This window comes from Gymnodraco acuticeps, unplaced genomic scaffold (assembly GCF_902827175.1).
Source record: "Gymnodraco acuticeps unplaced genomic scaffold, fGymAcu1.1, whole genome shotgun sequence".
Classification (NCBI taxonomy): domain Eukaryota; kingdom Metazoa; phylum Chordata; class Actinopteri; order Perciformes; family Bathydraconidae; genus Gymnodraco; species Gymnodraco acuticeps.
Window position 1 is genome coordinate 1 of NW_022990938.1, and position 24556 is coordinate 24556.

The window sequence follows — 24556 nt, forward strand, 5'->3', positions numbered from 1 at the left end:
CCGACACAAACGAATGCCGTGTTTCCATGAGCGTCATTACCAGTAGAAATACATTGCTTTTAAAATCGTGCTGTGCAACACGAAAAAAAGGGGAAAATCGTGTTGGTGAACACGAATCAATAGATTACAAATCGTGTTGATGAACACGAAATGCCATGAGACTGGGTTGAATGTGGAGGCAGTCATTCAAAAGAAAAACATACATTTTCTCATAATTAGCACCCAATATAAGAGCCAAACAACATACTGTTAACAGACTCACCCTGAGGCCTTTACTCTTAGCATCACTAAACTGCAGAGGTGGGGACTCGAGTCGCATATTTTTTGACTTGAGACTTACTTGACTTTGACTTGGTATTCATGACTTGAGACTTGACTTAAGCTTGAGATAGATGACTTGAAAGGACTTGACTGTTTAAAATTAAATATTTGCGTTTGTTTTTGTAGTGCGATATTACGTTTAGTTTTTTCGAAAAACGTGATTATAGCGCCATGCGCGCAAACCTGACAACCCACTAGAAGGCAGGAGTCTCAGTTAACATGGCAGCGGCGGCTAGCTTTACTCCAAAAATAGTGAAGTTTGGATTCAAGGATTATTTTGTCGATGACGGTAATAAGAAGAGAACAGCGGTATGCAGGGTCTGCAGCATAAAGATCAGTGACACGACCACCACAACATCCAACTTCATTCGTCATCGTCACTACAAAAAAAAAACACAGAGAGAGGTGCGTGTGTTAGCTAGAAAGCTAACGTTACATTTAAGCTACGTTAGACTTGGTTTCAAATCGATTAAGCATTGCAAAGAGAAGACAAAACGGTAAATTAACACTAGAACTGCCAAGGGATTAGTTTATAAGGAAATTATGAAGAGGAACAAATTAAATGATTTTAAAATGATATCTGTAGGTGCTGACGCTGTTGGCGGTTCTAGTGTTAACAGAAATTTTAATTAAATATGTGTAATGGCAAATGCTATATGATTTTCTTACCTGGAATTCTGCCTTTTTGATTTGAGTCCTAGCTATATTGTCTGCAGTTCTAGCAGACAATATAGCTAGGATGCATATTAATCTAATATGATTGTCATCGGTCTAAATTAGATTTCAAATGATTAGCTGTGTATGTAATGAAGATCATAGTGTGGGTTGAATCCATTTTCATAACCACTGTCTTTTAACTGATTTAAATGCGGAAACTGGGCTTATTCATCAGAATTTCGTATGACTTGACTTGCTTGACCTGAGCAATGACTTGACTTGATTGACTCTCATCACAGTGACTTGGGACTTGCTTGATACTTGTAGGTCAAGACTTGAGACTTGCTCATGACTTGCACATGTATGACTTACTCCCACCTCTGCTAAACTGTGAACAGACTGATAAAACTGTCAGCCAAATACAGCACTAAAGTGCTGAAGGCTAGACTAAGATTTATGAGATGACCACTTGGACTCACTGAAGTTACTCCTTTTTTCTGTCTGGGATTAAGAACATTAAACAATAAGAACATAGCATTTGTCAAATGTATATATATGTAGGCGTGTGGCGCAGTAGACTAGTGTGTTGGTGTTCGGATCAGGGGAGCACAGGTTCAAACCACTCTGCAGTCAGCATGTCGTTGTGTCCCTGGGCAAGACACTTCACCCCAAATGGCTCCTGTGGGGATTGCCCACAGTATTGAGTATGTAAGTCGCTGTGGATAAAAGCGTCCAAGTAACATGCAATGTAATATATCTAATGTTAACTAAAGAATTGTACATGTTAATCAAGGTTCAAGGCTTTTATTAGTCATATATACATAGCTACAGTGTAGTTATGACATTACATTTTACATTACATATTTTATCCAAAGCGACTTACAATAAGTGCGTTCGACCAACAAAGTACAACTTGAAGAAAACAGAATCATATAAGTAGATCAGGCTTCATAGAGCAAACACATTTCAAGTGCTACTCAACTGGCTTTAGATAAGCCAGTCCTTTATTAGTATAAAAGTGCTTCGTTAATAATTCTATCGCTCGAAGTGGAGTCGAAAGAGATGAGTTTTCAGTTTGACGATGATGAAAATCATGATGATGAAAATCTTAGGTCACAAGCTCCACCAACAGTGCAACGCAATAAAACAGAAACACAGAAGAAATAGTGCAAGTAAATACAAAAAATAAAATAATAAAATAGTGAACTAAGAGTCTGATTGACTACGTTAGAGAAGTTGTTAAATATCTGATGCTGTCTGGAGCTTTGTAAGGCACTTGACTGCATTGTAAATAACAAAACTAGCCATGCTAGCACTTTTGCTAGCATGGCTAGCCACTTTTTGAGGCCGTACATACAGCATTGCTTTAGCCAAATGCTAACCGTATGTCCTTACATGCACATAAAAAGCAGACAAATCACTTTCTATCTTTTTCTGATAATTCCCAAATGCTTATTTTTCCATGTTCTAAAATAAGAGACAGATTGCTACCATATTTCATGCCCAGACCAAACTTCATGCTGGTTCAATCAGTACAGATGACATCAAAACCCATCTCTTCAAAAGAGCCTTTGCCTAGACCTTTTTATCACCCTTTTTTTTTTTATTGCTTTTTATTAATTCTACCGTGTTGTGTAATGTTTATTTATATTGTTTATGCTCACTACTTGTAGAACTTCGGGATTTTAAATCAAATATGAAGTGCTTTATAAATGGAACCCATTATTATTATTATGACAGTGGCAGTAAAACAACAGTCTGCCTAGCATTTAGAGCAACTCCCCTGGGGGAAGTAACTGGAACCCTGAGGGCTTTCTGGTCAATGTCTACAGGCACGGAGACGGGTTTCTTTGGGTTGGCAAAGACTTGCCAGAAGGAGCTGGGGTGGGTAATAATACTAGACTAGAATGGCTAATTTCGAGCTGGTAGGGGCACGAGGTGACCCACAGGAATAGGATTGGACTTGTTGTTGTTCCCAGCTGGAATGTGTCTTGGACCTTCAGGCTGACCGTTGTTAGATATTTCTATGAAGGGCTAGACTTTTCCTGGTGAGCGGATGTGATGTGGAAAGATCTGAGCAGTGCCAGCAATAGTTCAACAGGTTTAGAGAGGGTTCAGTGACTTAAAAGGCAAGTTGATTGATCTAAAAATAAACATATCATGTGCAATAAAAGTGAACAGTTCCATTAGCTTGTTTAAACGTACAATTCAATATTTTAAGTTTGATTGACTTCTGTGGACAAACCCCTGCAGTGCAAAACCTTTTTTAGGCAACAAAACTACTCAATTAGGTTTAGGAAAAGATTGTTGTTTGGGTTATTGGGTTAGTTAAGTAGCTATGTTACATAACCAACCCAAACAACAATCTTTTCCTAGGGTTAGGTTAGGGTTAAGTAGGTATGTTGCATAACTGAAGTATGTCACAAGTCAATGTCAACAGCTGTTTCTTGGCCATCCATCCATACACCATAACAATGCAATGTGTTTAGAGGCAGTCCTACATGTCCTTGCTCACAGTTACATGGTTTATACACAAATTAATTTTGTATATTTCCAACAGATGACTGTATATTAGGGGTGTAACGGTTCACAAACCTTTCGGTTCGGTACGTACCTCGGTTTTTTGGTCTCGGTTCGGTACGTTTTCGTTACAGCAGAATTTTTTTTCACAAAATAAAACATATATATATATATTTTTTAAATTATTATTAAACTGTGAATAATGTATTCACTCAAATAAATACAAAATATAATAAAATAAACATTAAGGTGCAGCATTTCGATGAACTGAAATAATCTGTATTTGAACTTTACTGTAGGCTACTAGTACTCACAAAACATAAACTATTAGTTTTGGGTTTTTTATTTTTTATTAAACTGTGAATCTTCACTAAATAAAATATAAAATAAAATAAACATTAAGGTGCAGCTTTTCGATTCACTGAAATAATCTGTATTTGAACTGAACTGTACTAGTTCCTAAGCAGCCAGCTTGACATTAGGACTTGCTTGTCATTGTATTTTTAAAGAAAGATGAACTTGTCCACATTGCTTGCCGAAAGGGCAGATCTGCTGGCACTAACAATGTCTCCTGCTGTGGAGAACACCCTCTCTCTAGGGACAGAGGTAGCAGATACAGCCAGGTAGCACTTTGCTAACATGGCAACATAAGGATATTTGGTGTTTGTAACAGCTTTGGCTCGGTCTGAACTTTCTGCGAGTGGTGGAGGCTTACATGCTAGCGGGAGTTGGGTTTGCACTTCAGTCTTTTTTCTTTTGGTACCGGTGATATTCACGTTCGGGTGATGCCTTTTCAAGAGTGTGCAAGTTTGATGTATTGCCAGCCGCGTAACCAATTTTAGTTGAACAATGCCGACAAACAGCTTTGGTTCGGTCCACCTGCCTTTGTCCGTCATCCTTGTTCGTAACTGCGAAACCAAAATGTTCCCAAACCGGAGACTTCAATGATGCTGGAGGATTTTCGAGCTCAACTTTATCTGCGTTCGCCATTTCGACAGTTCCTCAAATTACTGACTACATTTGAACGCATCCCTCTGACCAGCTCTCATAGTATGCCTCTCGTCCAATGAAATGACTTGCTCGCTCTATGACGCGTTGAACCCAATGTGAGCAAATTACTCTGAATGCTGCGACGCAGCACCTGAGATTACTTCCAAAAAGTTGTTCACGTTCTCAATTTTTTACGTTTAACGTTATATTCGTTCGGTACACTTCGGTACACACCTGTACCGAACCGAAGGGCCCGTACCGAATAATTTCTGTACGGGTACGTGTACCGTTACACCCCTACTGTATATCAATGCAGAATCTATTGGCAACAGGACAACAGTTTGGTATGAAAAGCGTCCTGGTTTGGAGTCCAAGTTGTATTAACCTATTACGTTCCAGCAGGCTTTGCTAAAATAATACATATTAACAGTCTGTGCAGAGAGAAAAACAGGCGAATGCATTGACCAAAATAGAATGTTGTTTCCTAATTATTTAACTTTTTATTCGTTTGTAGACTGAATTCTTGTTTAACAATTAAGTCCTAAAAGGTTTTCTCTGAACTCAAAGTTACTAATCACACTGAAAAACAATGACTTTGGAAAAGAAAGTCCAGATATCGAATGGATACAGCAAAAACCCCAAAAATATTATTTGTTCTTGTTGTTGTTCTTGTTTGTTTTATCGTCTGACTGATAGCTTATGAGTTCTTAGATTGCTTATGAATTGTAATGCAATTCATGCCACACTTTACCCACTAACCTGCACTGGACAACTGGTAGTTACATCACAGTTCTGTTTATAAACAACTTGGACCAAACCAAATGAATTGACCTGAAAGCATTTACTCAGAGGATGTGTCTGGGTCCGCTCAAGACCCATGTCCATGCTTTCCACCTCAGTCTGGTCCAGAGTTTGGACTGGCACAAGTCTCACCTGTCTCTCATCAACCGCACAATCATGCAAGAACATGTGCTTGGTGTTGATGTATAGGACCCATGCACATGAACATACACATGAACAAATTCATTCTGGTCCCGATGGGTTTGGGGTAACAGCTCACTAGAAGTGTATTATTGCATGGACGGCTGCAGTGAAGGGGAATCAAACTTTCATGTCGCTTCATTTGAGACGATTGCAAGTTGGACTGTAGACTGTGAATGGACTGGAAAGGGTCTCCCCTGGTACATTCTCAGCTGTTTCTGTCTGTCGCTAGCTAACATGCCCAGTCTGTTATTCATAATGGAACGAGACCATCTGCATTGACGGGCTTGTTCCACTGTGTGAGAGTCTGGAAGACTGTGAGGAGGCTGCTGCGGTTTGGTACAGTTGGACTGAGTCAGCATGTCTGTGTCTGTGTGTGTGTGTGTGTGTGTGTGTGTGTGTGTGTGTGTGTGTGTGTGTGCGCGTGTGTGTGTGTGTGTGTGTGTGTGTGTTCTGGCAAACATGTGTGTGTGTGTGTGTGTGTGTGTGTGTGTGTGTGTTCTGGCAAACGTGTGTGTGTGTGTGTGTGTGTGTGTGTGTGTGTTCTGGCAAACATGTGGACCTGGACTTTCTGCTCCTGATCGCACAAGGGACCCATGACTCATAATTTTTGAACCCCTTGTATCCATACATATCAATAACTCAAGTCTTGGAGTTACCATATTTTCCACAATTTGGCAGTACATATGATAGGACAGCGAGGAGGAGAGAGAGAAGAGGCTTGAAAATAATCTTGTCGGTAAAGATGGAAAGCGAAACCTTGGGAGCTGATTGAAGAAGAAGTTCATGGGATATCCATGAAAGAAAACGGCAACTTTACTACGACCACACTCTAGCCCATAATATGTTAACACGTAACAAATGTCACTTTTTTCTTTTCCTTCAAACCCCCTATCCTGTTTCCTCTCGCTCCACCTCTCCGCTAATTCTTTCAACATGTGCAGTGTTACCATTTAGATGTCAGCAAGTCTCAACATGCCACCATGAGAAATGCCTGTACGTTTGATTACATTTGTAAACACAATTATATTCCTTTTCTTTACCGTTGAACCTTTCAAATATTTCCCTCACAATATAACACTCTGTCCAGCTTTTTATTTTCACCAATTGATCAATCATTTACTATTAGACTTAAACAAACGTTAGAATGTTTTCTGTTCCATTTTCTGTAATTGTTATTACGTACAATATGGTCGTTTGTAGATTCAAAATGAACTGTAAACTGGTGAAAATGGTGAAAGGTGTACAAAATATTTGCATTGTTAACCCATAGCTAGTACTTTGCCATTATCATTGCTTGCTAGCTATAGTAGCTCGGACGTGAGCAAACGTGTACAAATATTACTATCTCTAAGAAATGACGTGGGCAGAACTTTTCTTTGGTTTTCATCTGTAGTTTTAGGGCAAGGTTTGGTCAAAAGAGGAAGCACGGAAACTGGACATTTATTAAAAATCGATAAAGAGTTCGTCAGGTCAAACTTCCTGACTTACCACTGTATTACCTTTTACTTTTATGGCAAATCACTACAGAGCCTCAAGACGAATGTTATCTATCATTCAACCAAGTTAAAGATTTATTCATTTCTGACACCTCCCGTTGTTATTGTGTCGTTCGTCAGTCTTGTATTGCATGCCATCAGAAGTACTTGGGGGACAAAAATGACCGTCACTTTGGTTCATGTCTTACTGGGTTAAGTGAAAGTTCTTATTTGGAACACAGGACGAATAAAACGAAAAACTTTAATAACACAATTTGTATGTCTACGTTAGCTCCAGTGTAATTAGTCAAACAGAGTTAGCCAGTGCCAGGAAAAAATCCTACGAAACCCAAAACAAGTCACCAGCAGGGATTCAAGTGTGACCAAGGGGCCAAACCTCACCTCTGTTTTTCTCTCTGCACACAGCTGTGACGGGCCTCCCGTGTCCCGTCACACCAATCTTCCGACAACAGTCTTCCGAGGTTGACCCGATTACCTCGTTTCCTCTCCCATAATGCGTCTCCTCATCACCCTCCTCCTCTTGCTGCTCCTCCGGTCAGCTGAGCCCCGGAGAGGCCCTCGCTCAGGGGCTGTGGAGAGGGGCGCGAGGGGCCGGGTGCGGGGCAGAGACAGGGCCGGAGTGATGAGACGTCAAACTCAGGAGTGTAAGGAATACATTGAGGCCGGAGAGAAGTACCTGGACTGCCAGGACAGGCAGCTGACGGCCGTGATGCAACACTGGCCAAAAGATATTCACCACCTGCTGCTGGCAAGAAATAAGATTCAGGTATGTACTAGTGCGCTTTCTACTTCCTCATGAACATTTAAAGAGGCATGACATGTGTGAATTGACAACTTACAATAATTAGCAGGTTCTGAGAAAGTCTAGTACAGTTTTTTATAACCAGTTCGTAAATAAGCCGACCCTAGCTGGTTGCTAGCATGAGCATCTGCACACCATTTATTTGGAGCAGAGATCAAAGACATATTTTCCTGCTGTGTGAGTGTGTGTGTGTGTGTATAGGTTTGTTTATGACTAAGTGCGCACACAGGATATGTGTCACAGGTGTTGAGAGGAACAAAACAAACCGCTTTGCCTGCGAGGTAATAAATAGAGAGTCGACCAATCACTTACAAAAATCCCTCAATTACGAGTATAATTACGGTTAATGGTCGATTTCAAAGAGCTGGTTGTTGAATGAAAGAGTAGTGAAGGAACGAATGAAAAAACAATGGATTTTATTGTATTTCGAGCTAGGTCTTTATAACTTTTTTGTTGGATTTTGCCAAGAATTATAAAACATTATTGCAAAACAACAATCTGATTGTTAAAGCCAACTCATTGTAATTAGGTGCATTGTATTTATGCTTTTGCAATAGGCCTAGGGGCGCCCTACAGTTTCAATTGCGGAATAAACTCATCCCATTATGTGATATTACCTCATCGGGCCTTTGCCTATAAAAAGTTAGCGAACAACGATGTCTTGGACCGTGTTTGACAACCAACTTTTGGTTGAGTGTCACCGTTTCTCATGATTCTCATTTGAAATTTAGCAGACAGCTGCCCAGTGCAGACACATTTCCATTGAAAATCGAGCAGCAAAGGAGCCAAATATCATATATATTGATTGAAAACAAATGTATCTAATTTATCGATCAATCTAATTCTCATTTCTCTTTGCAGCACTGAAAAGGTTTTGGTTTATTAGAAGCTAATGCACTAGCAGGAGTCGATGTTTTGGGTTATTAGAAGCTAATACACTAGCAACAGTCCATGTTTTAGGTAATTTGAATCTAATGTCGTTGCAGGGTCCTTGCTATTCTGAGTTTGTATCATCATAGTTGATTGCACCTATTGTAAATCACAATCATTCTCGTCTCCCCTTAGGTTTTGCGGGACAACATGTTCTCCCAGTTCTCCCAGCTGAAAAGCCTGGACCTGCAGCAGAACCACATCTCGATGGTGGAGGACGGAGCGTTCTCCGGCCTCTCAGCGCTCACCACCCTGCTCCTCCAGCACAACCGTCTGAAGACCGCCACCGAGGAGGTCCTGCTGCCTCTGCCCCGCCTCACCTACCTCCGTCTCTACGACAACCCCTGGAGCTGCAACTGCCAATTGGACAGCCTGGTCAGGAACATTCAGGTGCCTAGCAACCGCAACCTGGGCAACTACGGCAAGTGCGCGCAGCCCCTGTCGCTGATGGGCCAGAAGCTGAAGGGGCTGAAGGTGGAGACGTTGTGCTCCGGAGACAACCAGGTGGACAGGAACCAGGGCGGCAGACAGGGGGCGGGACTAAGGCCTAAGCCAACCAAAAAGACAGAGGCCACGTCCATGTGCCACACCTACATGTTCCCCAAACCTCTGCTGGACTGCGGCAACAAAGGTGAGACTGTCACTGTATCACACATTCACATAACTGTATTAGGTTAGTTGAAAGCAATCATATTAAGGGTCACCTATTATGCAAAATCCACTTTTCTACATCAACATGTGTCCCCTCTTCTTCATGTCTCTTCTTCATCAACATGTGTCCCCTCTTCTTCATGTCTCTTCTTCATCAACATGTGTCCCCTCTTCTTCATGTCTCTTCTACATCAACATGTGTCCCCTCTTCTTCATGTCTCTTCTACATCAACATGTGTCCCCTCTTCTTCATGTCTCTTCTACATCAACATGTGTCCCCTCTTCTTCATGTCTCTTCTACATCAACATGTGTCCCCTCTTCTTCATGTCTCTTCTACATCAACATGTGTCCCCTCTTCTTCATGTCTCTTCTACATCAACATGTGTCCCCTCTTCTTCATGTCTCTTCTTCATCAACATGTGTCCCCTCTTCTTCATGTCTCTTCTACATCAACATGTGTCCCCTCTTCTTCACGTCTCTTCTACATCAACATGTGTCCCCTCTGTGTAAAGAGATTCTGAAAGTTTCAGAAAAAAAGATTCTCTCTCTTTTTGTCCTGATCCATTTATATAACCCCCCCCCCCCCCCCACCTTATCACCTGAATCTCCTCCTAGAGCACCATTGAGTTCTTTGTAACCAAATCTCTCTCAGAGGGGCGTGGGGAGGGGCTCCTTATTTTCATCTAAAGTAACAGACAGAGAATCAGCACTTTGGAAACAGGGCTGAAACAGAGGGGATTATGGGTAATGCTGCAATGATCTGTTTGGTGTTTGGAGCCAAACACTTCAGAGACATGTTCTGTATATATCTGAGACCTATAATATATTAATGAAAAACAGTATAATAGGGGACCTTTAAAACAACTTAAATATGAGGTGAGGCATAAACTCACACAAAGACCCACTTCTATTTTTCCTGCATTTTTTAATTTGCAGCCAAACCCATGTGAGATCAACCAGTGTCACTTTGTGGTAAACTGTAGCTTGTCTTTTTCGATGGTTACCATGTGTGACAGGTTTCCTGGCAAACATTTCAATAACAACTAGACTGCCCTGGCCGAGGAATACCTGGTATAAAAGGTACATTTGTTAGGTTTGCTCAGCACTCTGTAGTGGAGAGTCTCGCTTGCTTTTCAAGTGAAATTGGGAACGAGAATTAGATTCTGTCAGATGTTTTGGTTACAGCAACAGTGAGCGAGATGTGTGTGTGTTTGCCACGTGGTGTGTGAGAGGGAAGGTCTCATAGTCTTAGCCTGTCCTTTCAAGTTAAAAGCTATCATCTCATAACATAATTTTCTTTCTTCCTAATTTCTTGTTTGACACGAGGCTACCTTCTGTTAAGTAAGTAGCATTTTGAAGCATTTGAGTTAATGTTTAGACAGTCAGGTATGGGGTTCAGTACCCCTCACATTTCCTTCTCTTAAGGCCCGGACACACCAAGCCGATTTTGGCCATCGATGGGCATCAGGCCGACGATGAGCGTCGACACGCCCTACTCAGATTGGTGTGTCCCGCACCGTCGTGTCGTTTCAGCCGTGCCGACGCCTTTTCGGCCGAATTCTACATGTCGAATCGGTGGGCAGTCGGCCAGAGGCTGTCGTCAAAAGAAATCACTCTGATTGGCTGTTCAGCTAGCGAATCAGTGCATGAGAAGCGAAACGGAAGTGAGGGACCCAAACAAACTATTAAGAAGGCAAATCTGAGATTTCATTTAACTCTCGACTCAGGTTCGGGAAAGCCCCGTGAGCTTCTCGCTGTAGAGGGAAAATGGAACGCACTATTTGTTGTTTGTTTATATCACACAGTCTGTTCTTCTTCTCTCGGTTATCACACAGTCTGTCTTCCGGTTGTTGCCTCTTTTGAATGACGAATACACACTACCGCCGCCTGCTGGTAAGGAGAGTTATTGCCACTCACGCATGCGCAGTTCGTACGTGCTTCTTGGCCGTCGGCTGAAGTCTTTGCGGTGTGTTCCAGTGCGACACATGGCCAAGACGCAGGAGAAGTGAGGCGACACAACAGTCGGGGTCCGTCTGTGTCAGTTCTTTGGTGTCAGCTTGATGTGTCCGGGCCTTTAGGGTTAGGGTTAGGGTTCTCTTGTGTCCAATAGGGCAGTTATTTATGGTGGCCAACAGCCCAAATGGACCAAAACACAAAGAAACATCTTCACCAACTTCACTAAAAGTGCCGCAAATAAAAAAACACAACGATTATAAAGTTGGCCGACAATCATTATCACTGGAAACGTACCTAAAATGTAAGTTTTATTGGTTTATTTTAACAATGTTATGTGAGTGTTTCTGGCTGTTGTAGTGAGTTGTAGTGAGTAACTGTTGACCACCAGTTATTACCACCAACTTGTTAAGTTTAATAAGGAGTCAGTATGACTAGAATGCTTCAGAAAAGATGGGAATAGTCAGTCAGGGGAAGGAGGGAGCAGCTCTTCCAGTTTTCACATCTGGTTCCCATTGTGTAAAAATGCCCCTATGTGACTTCTAGCATAAAAGCTGTAACTCCTCCAGAGCTCCATACAACTTTGTGTCAGTGTTGTTTTCAACGACAGGCTGGAGGGATGAATGACAGTTTCTGATTTTTTGCACACGGATCATTTTTTGGCTACTTCAATGTGGGGTCTTTCATTCTTGGTTGCTCTCTCATCTTCTCCCTTTCATCTCTTCTTCCTTCGTTGACACCCAAATAGCATCCCGTGTCAACACTGAGCTGAATGATTGCCTCTGTCCATGTTTTAGAGTAAGTGGGCTACCCAGATTAAAAGAGCAATTGAATGAACGTATAAATGGAGATCTTATGCCTTTCATTGAAAGAAATCCGCCACAGAGCCAAAACCACACAATGCAGCATCTGTGTTGTGCAAATGCTCGAGGAAGCTTTTAACATATTTTCCTAATTTATTTTCTCTACAGTAATGCTTTTGAATCGATTCTTTATCCGAACCACTCTCTGTTTTTCACACAGGCTGATGAACTCATCCATCTCTTTCCCTGAGTTTCTTTTGCATGATAATAACTCTCCACATCCTGCCTCCTAAACCATGCCCCACCATGAAAGTGATATGCGATGTGTGGGTTTTCCTCAACATACTGCAGCTGTTACACATGACATTAGATAAGTGTTGTTGATTAGCACATACATTGTAAGCCGGTGCCCGTTGAGTATTTCCATTTTGCTGTTTTCACTGCGCTGCCTTCCAGCTCCAATGTTTTCATTAGCTCACTTCATTAGCTGTCAGAGTGAAATCTAATCACAGGTATATTATATCATTGCCCTACACATTCAGCATTCTCCTCCACTTGCAGAAATGCTAGCAGTTTGCCAAGCTCTGGCACGGTATAGCCATTTAAAATCGTTTATAATAACATCTAAATGGATATTAAATTGCCTTCTTAGTTAACTTTCATTATTCAATATTTCTTAAGACCACCCACCTCTCTCAGACTATATGGAGCGTGACCCTGCTGCCTCCACGTTCCCATTAACTTGAAATCATAAATCATTTGCAAATGTGATTCTTTAATATGCTTATAATCTAAAATGTGACATCAATATTTGATAGCTTGCATCCCACTTCTTCTGCTTTGCATTCGTTGTCACTTTGGTATAATTCTACGTCCATTTCTACTGCCCACAAGCTCATTCATGTGCATGGCTGATCATGTGAGCGTGTACAACATGAACAGTAAAGGTCAACAACTCCATAGAGTATCTATAATTTGTGTTTAATTGATGGTAATGTCATTAAATATAGCTTCAGCATGATTGCTAATTATTATGGTAAATATCAACTAAAATAACTAAGCTCGTAAAACCTGATTGTGGCAAAAGGGTACAAGAAACAGACTCTACATTTGCTGATAACATTGGCCTGTTTGGTCCAGCCTGAACAGTTTTGAATTTGACAGCAAAACGGACATTTTTAAAAGTTAATAAACTGCAGTCAGATTATAAATCCTCCAAGGAACTTGACAAAATCATCTGAATGTCAATGGTCAAAACCACAAAGAATCTGTAAGGTCAATGAGGATGAGTGGAACAAACATGGTTCTCTTTCAGATGGGATTGAAAAACAAACGGGGGTGGGGGGGCGTATGAAAAACCCGAGTGGAAATATATTCTTATCCCTCCGTCTCCATACCCTATGTCTCCCTCACTCTGGTTTGAAAGCTTTCATTAGAGGTGAACCACAGCAGATTTCAAGCTCCAACTCATTTTCACTGGAATTCAATGCTACATAAAGTGGCTGGAGTTAATATGGGAGTATTTAAGGGCTGTGTTATTCAAAGATGGGACGTGGACTTTAGTGCTGTGGCAAAATGTGCCTTCAAATGACTTCTGTTCAAATCTCTGTTATACAAACACTGATGACGTTTAGTATTCTCATTAAGACACTCGTTTGCAACCGCTTTCTTTTAACCCACATAGAAGCTTCAGACGTTCAGGAGTGGGGTATTTACGTTAGATTTTATGACAGAAATACTTAATCTTTTCCCGGTTTTAGGACTTATTCTTGCACCACTTCTATATTGACTACCATATGCCATCACAGGCAACATAGAAAAATAGAATTGGGAGGGATGAGACCCTCTATAATGGTCACACATGCAGAGCACACAGCACACACAGTGAAATGTGGCCTCTGCATTTAACCCATCCTAGTACCAGGAGTCTAGTACTAGGAGCAGTGGGCAGCTATTGTACAGCGCTAGACTTGCCAACTATATTCCACTAACTGGACTAGGCTAAAACACAAGTCACATTAATGTAAAAAAGTAATACTAGCTGTATAAAGTCATGTTTCATACATGACTTTATACTTATGACTGAAAAAAGCCTCTCTGCTCAGGAGGTCAAGAAATCCTTGGTTTCCGATGTAACATAAATCCTCCATATAAACTCCAGTTTGCAGCAGTAAAGTGACTCATGTATATGGTGAGTTGGCTGCTTCCCAGTCACACAAAACACCCTTGATATTACTGTAAGTCCCTGGCCCCAGCGGGCAGTTAGTCAGCAGAAAAATAATAATCTTCCATCATTTCAGTGGGTGGCAAAGGTAGAGAGTGTGAAATGAGAAAAAGGACAGTGACTCTCACAAGAAAACGTGGATGAGAAGGGTAACACATTCAATATGAACGTATTAATTGAAGCACATCTGGTGGCTTAAATTGTTAAGAAAACAGAAAATAATTTTAAACCTTAAAGGTGGGGTAGGTCATTTTGGAGAAACCAGCTCGAGTGCGCTAGAAATTGAAAATACACAACCGGAGAAAATCTGCTACTTCCTCACAGAGCCCCTCCTCCAACACACACGAACGCGCACATGACCAATGAGGGCACGAGATAAGTTTGTGCACAGATGGAAGGCTGACAGGCAGGTAGGCCATCCAGTTACTTTAGCCGGACTGGCTCAGATGATTGGTCGTGGTTTTTACAGTACTACTGCTTCCACAGATGACGTGTTTTTATGGATTTGTTGTCAAAGCTCTTTAGATATTCATTGCTATCGGGATGTTAAGAGCATTCCATGGAATATAACAAAGTGTATCTCGAGTCGGTTTCTCAAACTTTCCTACCCCACCTTTAAGCTGTGTGTCTAAAACTAAATGTCACGGCACTATAAAGTGATCATGTCAGCACAGTAAAATAATTAACTGCTTCCCTTTCCACTGTCAAAACTGAATAAAACATATTGCACCACCTGCTCCAGAACAACAGTACAATTGCACAAAGGAAATATATCTTATACAGCTGAGCGTCACACCTTTTGGTTAACTTTTATTTCATTTTATAGAAAATACGGTGAAAAGAAACACACACTTTGGGTACATGCGATTAAAAAGCATTGTTCACCCTTTCAAAAAAAGCATAAATAGATATACTGTATGTCTAGAATAATGTTTTGCTTTACATTTACTGCAACGCTTAAACCTTATGTTCTACTAATGCGCAGCCTACATTTAGTTAGGCCTATGGTTAGGACTGCATATAGTCCAAACTACATTTAAAGCAGAGGTGTTGTTAGACGAAACACACAGATTTTCTCAGGTAGTAGAAAAGTACTTCTTTGTTGGACAGAATATTTGAGGACAGATGTTCCGATAATGATTCTGCCAGATTCAGTGAAAAAAAGTTTTTAATGAATGACTTGAATAAATCTCTTTTCCTGACATGTTCTCTCTCCTTCTCTCTGTGTGTTTTATCATTCACGAGTCTGAGCTGCGTGGGCCCTGATGTTAAAGCAGGAAAGAGCCTAACGCTTTATCTTAAGGATTTGCCCCGTTAAATATCACAAGAGACCCCTAAAAAACCGTCCTGAACACACGTTTAAGCTACAGGAAGCAATGAATAAAAACACAGATTTAAGTCTTATCCCGTGTGTGGTTTAGATTTAAGAAACATTAGTCACAAACCAGACTTTTTGTCACTACTACTGCCACAGATACTTGTGTCATCATCACTGAAAACACAGCGTAGGAGATTAGACCACAGATGTGTTTCTCTTGGACAGAGAGGATCTGTCTTTGGTTGATTTCTCACATGGGAGCCTGGGAATTTCAGTCTTATGAAAGAGAGCCAGCATTTTTCCGACTTTTTTTTCTAATCTTGGACAAAGCTGCGGACACATGTAGACCGGCATGTACACATGGGAAGGGTGGGAATCCCTTTAGACCTCTCATAGTGGAAGACTTTTGAAAGAAGCGTCTCGAAAGTCCCAATGTCTCTACCTGCTGCACAGCGATCCGCCATCTCCGTCAAGTAATCAATCACATTGTAATTATTCAACCCGATATCACAGATTACACATTTGTGACTTGATATACAGACAATAACTCTCTCCCTATTATTAAACACAAAATAACCCATCAACACCAACAGCACACCAGAACTCAAATACATACAAGACCAATCAAAAGGCAAGACGCAACTGGGAAGGCGAGGGAAAACACAAAGGAGCCAGGTGAACACAATCAGATAATCAGACAGGAGGGACATGAGACAGGGGGTGAACACCTTTCAAAGTAACACAGGAAATCAGACTGACTGTGACAATTCAAACTAAAACAAAGAATAAACAGACCTTGACAGCTTTACAGTGTGTACAGAACACTCTCTGGCCTCAAGACCCCAGCGGCGTAAAAGGAAAAACTCCCAAGAAACCCCACAAATAACAGGGAAGAAATGTTAGAAACCTCTTGGAGAGTAGGAGGACGGATCCCTCTCCAAAGACATACAGATATGCAATAGGTGGCCAGTGTGAAGATTTGAAAAGATAATAAACTTACAATAAAGACAGTCCAAATGTTAGAAAAGATAAAGAGTCCAAGTGGATGTCAACAATCTATCTAAGTGACACCAAAAAACAACAACTCATGATCCAGACATACTGTACATGTAGAACCACTAATAACCGTGCTGCATTCTGGGAACGCAATTCGCAGTAGGGTATGAGCTCTTTAAGATAGGATGGTGGCTCACCATTAAGGGCTTTTGTAGGCATTACATGACAACAATAAGTACATTTCCTCAGTGCATTGCTACATCTCTGTGTCCTCTGAGTGTAATTATATTATCTTCCAGTCAGTGTTGATTAATGGCACCATGCCTCCTCCTTTGTAACTAACTACATCTGCGGCAGTAAAAGTGCCACGAGAATTGTTAGTGGTACAGTCTGTGTAAAAAAACACATGCAGGAAACTTGTTGTAACACTTGTACGCATGGAAGCTCAGTCTTACATATCACACAGTCTTTTTCTCTTAATTTAGAAGACAAATCAGTGATTTTCCATCAAAATAAACATCTCGGCACATGCCACCCACGTGTGTTTCCTCTCATCTGCAACCCCTACGAAACGCTTAAAAAACAATCACCATATGTTTATTTTCATCCTCAGTTTTAAACAGAAGTGAGCTCCGATTCAGACAAACGGACACTGCAGGTGAAACGAGTTTAAAGACTGTGGGAGGCCATTTCAAATCCATAAAAATGTCTCTCTTATTGTTTCTTACTTGAAAAGGTTTATCGCTACTGCCAAAAGTGGAATTGTGGAATGATGGGTCGTAGCTTGAATCTGGATCGATTTGTCCCCAAATAATGTAGATTCAAGCTCTGTTTTATCTTTGGGACGAATGTGTTGACAGTCATACATCTTTATTCCAGCCATCTCGACAGGATGATTGAATAGCATTCGGGAAATGTGTTCCAGTCTGGGACTCCAGAGAGGATCTGTTATCGACACGGGAACATGTAGAGATTGCTGTTACATACATTAGGGTGAGATGTTGGGAAATATGTGTGAGGCTGAAAACACTGGAAGCTATTAGAAACACACACTCGCCCTGGCACAGGAGAGAAATACTGTAATACATGCTGTCACACTCGACTCCATCTTGAAAAAGTGAAATGTTGCACACAACCCACACAACATCTTGAGAATGTGTAAAGCTTTTGTGTAGGTTCTGGAGTTTTGCACATTAGTGGTGCACAGCTGCCTCGATCCTGTGAAGCAGCAGGACTTCAACATCTTTGCAAAAACACGGCGATAAAGTTTTACAGTTCACGAGAACTTATCTAAGTCTGGCTTTTTTTCTTCTTTGCAGATTTGAATAACATCCCATCTGACCTGCCGTCTGACCTGGTGAAGATGGATCTGTCCCGAAACACCATCAAACATCTCAGGCCCCAAACAGTTCCTGCTGTCCAAAGACCTCAAGCTGCTCAACCTGAGCAGCAACAGCCTGCAACGTATCGACACAGGTAACACAACCGACCTCTCACCACACACACACACACACACACACACACACACACACACACACACACACACACACACACACACACACACACACACACGCACACGCACACACACACACCATGTATGCATCACTTCAGGGGACATTGCATTGACTTACATGCATTTCCTGGAGACTTATCCTAACCTTAACCATAGCCAACACATGCCTAACCCTAACCCTTAACCTTACCCTTACCCTAACCCTAAATGTAAGTCTTCACCCTAAAATTAATGATTCCCCTCATGGGGACCTCCATTTTGTCCCCTTAAGGGAGGCGAGTCCCCACATGAGACTGTGTAAACAGATTTAGGTCCCCACAAGTATAGTAATGCTAAGCCACACACACACACACACACACACACACACACACACACACACACACACACACACACACACACACACACACACACACACACACACACACATACACACCTGAGCACACACAGCTGGGCCCTTACATGCATTATGCCATGGTCATACCGTAATAAACCGTATTTAATTTCACACCCATGTTTACCTTTATTGCTAGCTGGCAACTTAAGTGGCTGTACTTTTAATGACGGGTGCTAAGGAGGAAGCTTATGTGACGTAAAAGAAAGTGTAGAAAGGAGGTTAGGATGGATGAACAAACATGAGATGTTCACAAGTAAAACAAAATTACATGACATACCTAAAGAGGACATTCTGCTCATTTCAGGCTCATAATGTATTTTGTGCCTCTACCGTGAAATGTGTACATGCTTTAATGTTTAAAAAGGTATTTTTCATACTGCCTGCTGCAGTACCTCTTTTCACCATACTCACTTTTTGTTTTCAAATACTCCCAACCTTTCTCTTCTGCCAAGTACATCATGTTTTTGGTTCTGTTGATTAGGTTTTAGTTGGTTTGTCAGCGTGATTAAGAATAACTTCCAACTCAAATGTACTCTTTATATCATGGGCCAAGAAAGAACCCATTACATCTTTGAGCTGATCCAATTCAGGAGGAGTGCCCTTCTAGTTAAAATGCTACTGGTGATAGAGAGTAACAAACAGACTTTCCTTTGTCACTAGACAAAGAGACTGGGAACAGCTGGGTTAATCCGATATGGATAGCCATATACAATTCTCAAGACTATATAAAGAACAAGGCAAGGTGTTCGAGAATTTCATTAGAGGAACATAATTGTTTAAGAGATCTGTCATACTGAAGCAGAATATATCTACTCTGATTAGTAATTCTGCCTCAGCTCTACCCCTATTAAAAAGTGCAGACTCATTACTCTCCGCAGGCTAATGATGTCTGGCTCATGTCTTCCTGCCCAGGGACATCCTTTTTTAAATCCTTGTAGTTTCCTTCATTACCCTGCAACACATGTAAACAATCTGCTGGAGCTCACCCCCGTGTGTCCAAGACTGTTTGGAAAGTGAATGAGAAACTCTGTGTAATGCTGAGAGCTTGTGATGACATGTGGCCTTAATCATGGTTGCTCCTTACTGTAGCTATGTGAGTGAAATAAAACGTGCTTAGAATCGTTTTCAATAAGTTGTTTATCTTTCACTCATGCTTCCTTTTCACTTGTCTCATTGTCTGGCAGAGTGGGGTGTTTGTAATAGATATTTGCATTTGTCTTTCATTGTTCGTTTTGGCCGATTTTTGTGCCAGATTGCTGCGGTTTTTCCTTGAAATACTAATCCCGAAATAGACAAAACAAGCATTTAGACTGTCACAAGAGAATACGGTATATTTGAAGCTCAATTGAAGCCATTTTCCTTATACGACATTTTACAAATTGTCAATCTTGAACCGAAAACCACGGTGGCCGACGGGTGCAAACACACTTTCGAAAATAATGAAAATATAAAAACACAAATGTGCCAAAACACATGCAGGTGAAGAAATATCTTCACCATCTTGATGACACAGGCGCACCATTTATTAAAGCTGCCTAAAAAAAATGCGGAAAAAGCTGGGACTGGATCGCTTGTTGACGTTATGGGATTATCAAGATAGCAAACTGTCACTGTTGGCAGAGTAAGTCTGTTTCATAATTGTAAAGTTGTATCAGTATATTTGAAATGACTAGGTTAGCTACGTTAGCTAGCTTACAGCAGATCTGCAATAATATCACAAGGAATCATGTGATCACAAGGGCAAAGAAAATCATTTCTGACCCCTCCCACCCAGGTCACCATGTCTTCCAACTTCTGCCCTCAGGGGGGCGCTACAGGTCACTGTCCGCCAAAACCGCCCGCTTCAAAAACAGCTTTTTCCCCTTTGCAATACGGACACTAAATGGACTCTAAATAACCCCAATGAACAATAACAATCCACCACACCTTGAACTTTATGTTATATGTCTTTGCCCTGTGCTGTGTGTTGTACTTTTTATTGTCTGTTTATTGTATGTTGAATTGTATGGAACAAGCTGTAATACTCTGCACTGAACACGAATTCCACCAGCCTGGCTGTGTGGTCATTAAAGATTCTAATCTAATCTAATCTAATCTAATTGTTAAAATTAGCCGATAAAATTTATATTTTACGTACGTTTTCCAGTGACAGTGACAGTCAGTGTTAGACTCCCAGAACATCAACAAGCGCTCGATCTGGTCCCAGCTGTGGTTTCAGGGTTAGGGTTGGTTTTAGGTTTTTATTGTCCCCGTTTCCATCGTGTTTGCAGCGTTTGATTTATGCAGCTATGTCGCTAAATGCTGCGCATGTTTCGTCAAGTTGGTGAAGTTGAATTTGCGTGTGTTTTGGCTCATTTTTACATTTGCATTGTTTTCGAAAGTTCAGCGCTGTTTTGGGTCGTCGTAGTGCGTTTGCACGGGTCAGCCACCATACCAAACTCTGCAATAAGATATCCCCCGTGGAAGATTATTCACACCATCCTCTCTTCTCTGTAAATGAAGCAACAATGACTCAGCAGACATATATGTAAAAGTGGGGCTTGTGCAACCATGATATCTGTCGTTATGGTGACCACAGACTTTGAATTGTGTTTGTATGTTATTGAGACTTATTGCCAACTTCAGCCGAGAGCGGGGCAAGCCTGGGGGGGTTAATCCATAATTGATCACCTCTGCTGAAGTTGGATGTGTTTTTGTTCCATACTGCCTGCTCATTTGTCAGTTCCAAGAATGTTAACGCATGTGCATTACAAAGCTGGAAACATTGATGACAGGCTTTAGAGCTTTGGGGTGAATGGGTGATGTGGTGCATGGATCACTGGTGATTAAAATACTTGGAGATGAGTTATGTAGAGGGGTTTTCCGTGACAAAGAGTCTCAAAGGTTGGTGAGATAAGGATGCACTGAAACGAAGAACAGATCTAGTTGGTTTAGCAATCATGTTGAGGAGTAAGGGATTAAATGTAACAGGATTATGTCATCAGCATACAAAAAAACTGTGTGCTGTATACATGTAATCATATTGCTGTTACATTTCAAAAGATTGGGGATAATAAAAAATCAATAACAACTCTCATGATGAACATGTGAGACTTACTTTAGGACATTTCACTGCCTGAAAATACCATAAGTAGACCACACTGCGTTTCCTGTAAGCAAAACAACCTAATTTAAAGTCAGGAGAGTCAGTTTCATCATGAGTTCAAAGATACGAGGAGCCTCCCTCATCCCTCTATGCTCTTCCTTCCTCCATTAAAGGACCCTCCATATCTGTCATCTTTATGGTTGAATGATGAAGCTGCAGTTACTGTAACTTATCTGTTACCATGATGGGAAATGGATTTAATAAACTCCCCAGTGCCCATGTTCCTTCTTCTTTCATGTCTCTGACTCAGTGATGTCTTTATCATCACTATATTTTTCAACATTGATATGCTCCACACACTCCTCCTCTTCTTCCTCCTCCTCTCTTCCGCTCTGTTGAGATCAAAGCTAGGCTCAAGGCTAGTGGACAGCGTGAAACCGTCTCCACTGTCCCATTACACACACTCATTTAAAGCTGGGGTAGGTCGTTTTGGAGAAACCAGCTCGAGTGCGCTAGAATTAGAAAATACACAGCCGGAAGAAATCTGCCACTTCCTTACAGAGCCCCTCCTCCAACACACACGAACGCGCACATGACCAATGAGGGCACGAGATAAGTTTGTGCACAGATGGAAGGCTGACAGGCAGGTAGGCCATCCAGTTACTTTAGCCGGGCCGGCTCAGATGATTGGTCGTGCTTTTTACAGTACTACGGCTTCCATAGATGACTTTTTTTTATGGATTTTTTGTCAAAACACTTAAGATATTCATTGCTATCGGGATGTTAAGAGCATTCCATGGAATATAACAAAAAGTGTATCTCGGGCCGGTTGTCTGGAACCTTTTAGGGATGTGCACAGTCACCTTTTTAACTGGAGTTTAATAGATTCACCTGTGGAGATTTATAAGACAAATTAGAAATAAGGATCATTTATCAAGGTGACGATTAAAATCAAAGGGTGTTGAGTTTCCTTGTTAAATCCTTGAGATGGCAGCCTTTGCAGACCATGTACATCCACGAAAACCTATATAACACACTACAGGAAAGGGAAAACCCCCAAAAGTTGAACTTGGTTTGACGCAGGAAACAAATGGGGTGAAGATCTATATTTCTTTGACCAATTCATCACCGGATGATTTGGTCTTTGATTAGAAATGATTTGCCAAAAGCCATCCCTAAAACGCAATTACAAATAAAGTCTCATTTTAGATCAGGCTTTCCTGACACAAGAAAAGCTCTTATAAACAAACGACACGCCCCCGGCCAAGCACAAAAAAGCAAGATGACAAAGTTAGCAACTAGCTTGTGCATATATTGGAGCATTTGAATGTAAGTGAAAATTGGGAAAGGCGACCAGGGACATTATTTCAAGGAGTCTGCAGGATCCTTCACTCAAACAACTGTTGAATGGTCTGGGAAGACAGGATGGACTTTTTAGTATTCAGGGAGCCGTTTGTAACGTCAACTCATTTTGTTGAACTTTTCCTCCCCTCACAGCTGCATTTTCTGGCCTGCTGCACCTCCGTGAGCTGGACCTCTCCAACAATAGCCTCCACTACTTCCAGTACGGTGTCCTGGAGGACCTCTACTTTATACGGAAGCTGTCGTTGGACAACAACCCCTGGATCTGCGACTACAACATCCACTACCTGAACTACTGGCTCAAGCACCACCCCAACGTCTTCCACTCTGGCCTGATCTGCTCTGAGCCGGCCGGAGTTCAGGGGATGGCGCGTCGAGAATTACGTCAAGACCTACAACAGTGAATGTCCCAAGGATAGACAAACTGGAGGGGGGGATACAGAACAGGGAGGACAAGGGGGCACAAACAATGAGGCAGTGGGGGAGACGGGTGAGGGGCAGGAGGAACGTCAGGAGAGGAAGCAAAAAGGGATTGAGATAATCAGGCTAAGTTAGAATGGAGGGTGATCGCGGACTGGTGGAGGTTATAGGGGTGTTTGATTAAAATGCAGTCTTTGGAGAGGATGAATAGTTAATTATTAAAGGTAGACTCAGTGATTTGATGTTTAAACATGATGTGTAAAAGTACAATCTTGGGATAACATCCATTGTCTTGTTAGTAGTCAGCTTTTTCCATCTTATTTTAGGACACTTTCGACATTTCCTTTAACGAAGTACTATTGCTAAGTTTACCTTTAAACAAAAGTTAGGAGATGCTCTTTGAGCTTTTGTTTCATCTTTTTGCAAAACATTTTCAAACCAGTCTGTATCAGATCTAAAACTCCCAACCAGGACATCTTTTTGAATTTCCCACACAATGAACTACAGCAGCTCTCCTTGTTATTCTGTTACAATCATTTTAATAATGAGTTTAGGATATACTTTTTTTTTCTCTTTTTAAAAGAAAACCTTTTTGTATTAATTAATGTACGGCATTGTCTACCTGTTTCTGGAAATAAAATTGGGTTTATTTTTTCTGAATATAAGTCTTATGGCCTGATATCAGACCTTAACATTATGATGGAAGATTGTTTGCATTTGACATGACAATAACTTACTCCTGAAACTGCCAACATATACAAAGATCTATGCACCTATGAAAATAATCTAGATAAAGGCGGGAAACAACGTCTCACTGATTATCGACTAGCGCCACCCAGTGTGCTGGAGACCAAACACACCAGACAACTTTGTTTAATTTTGGAAGTCTGGAAGTAAAAGCAGTAATACCACAGTGTAGAAATACTCAAATCATAATACGGAATAATACATCAGTCTTTTAATGACCCAAACTGAGATTATAAAACGATATTATGTGTTGCTTGTGAGTATACTTATTTCACTCACATCTTAATAAAAAAAAGTCTTAAAGCAAATTAGTGGGAAATAAAATGAGTACCAAATTCTGGATTGGTATATAAATCAGGCCTGCCAATTTGGCATCTGACACAACCACA

At 41.2% G+C, this 24556-nt stretch overlaps 1 protein-coding gene across 1 annotated transcript; it reads left to right on the forward strand.

Moving 5' to 3' along the window:
- The first annotated feature begins 7339 nt into the window (after positions 1-7339).
- On the forward strand, positions 7340-24082 carry LOC117558244 (leucine-rich repeat-containing protein 17-like). Its single transcript, XM_034234290.1, is given in 6 exon segments — positions 7340-7734; positions 8836-9331; positions 17966-18045; positions 18047-18122; positions 23136-23350; positions 23352-24082. Coding segments are annotated over 6 exon segments (1344 nt in total). The 5' UTR covers positions 7340-7461; the 3' UTR covers positions 23556-24082.
- The last annotated feature ends 474 nt before the right edge of the window (positions 24083-24556 follow it).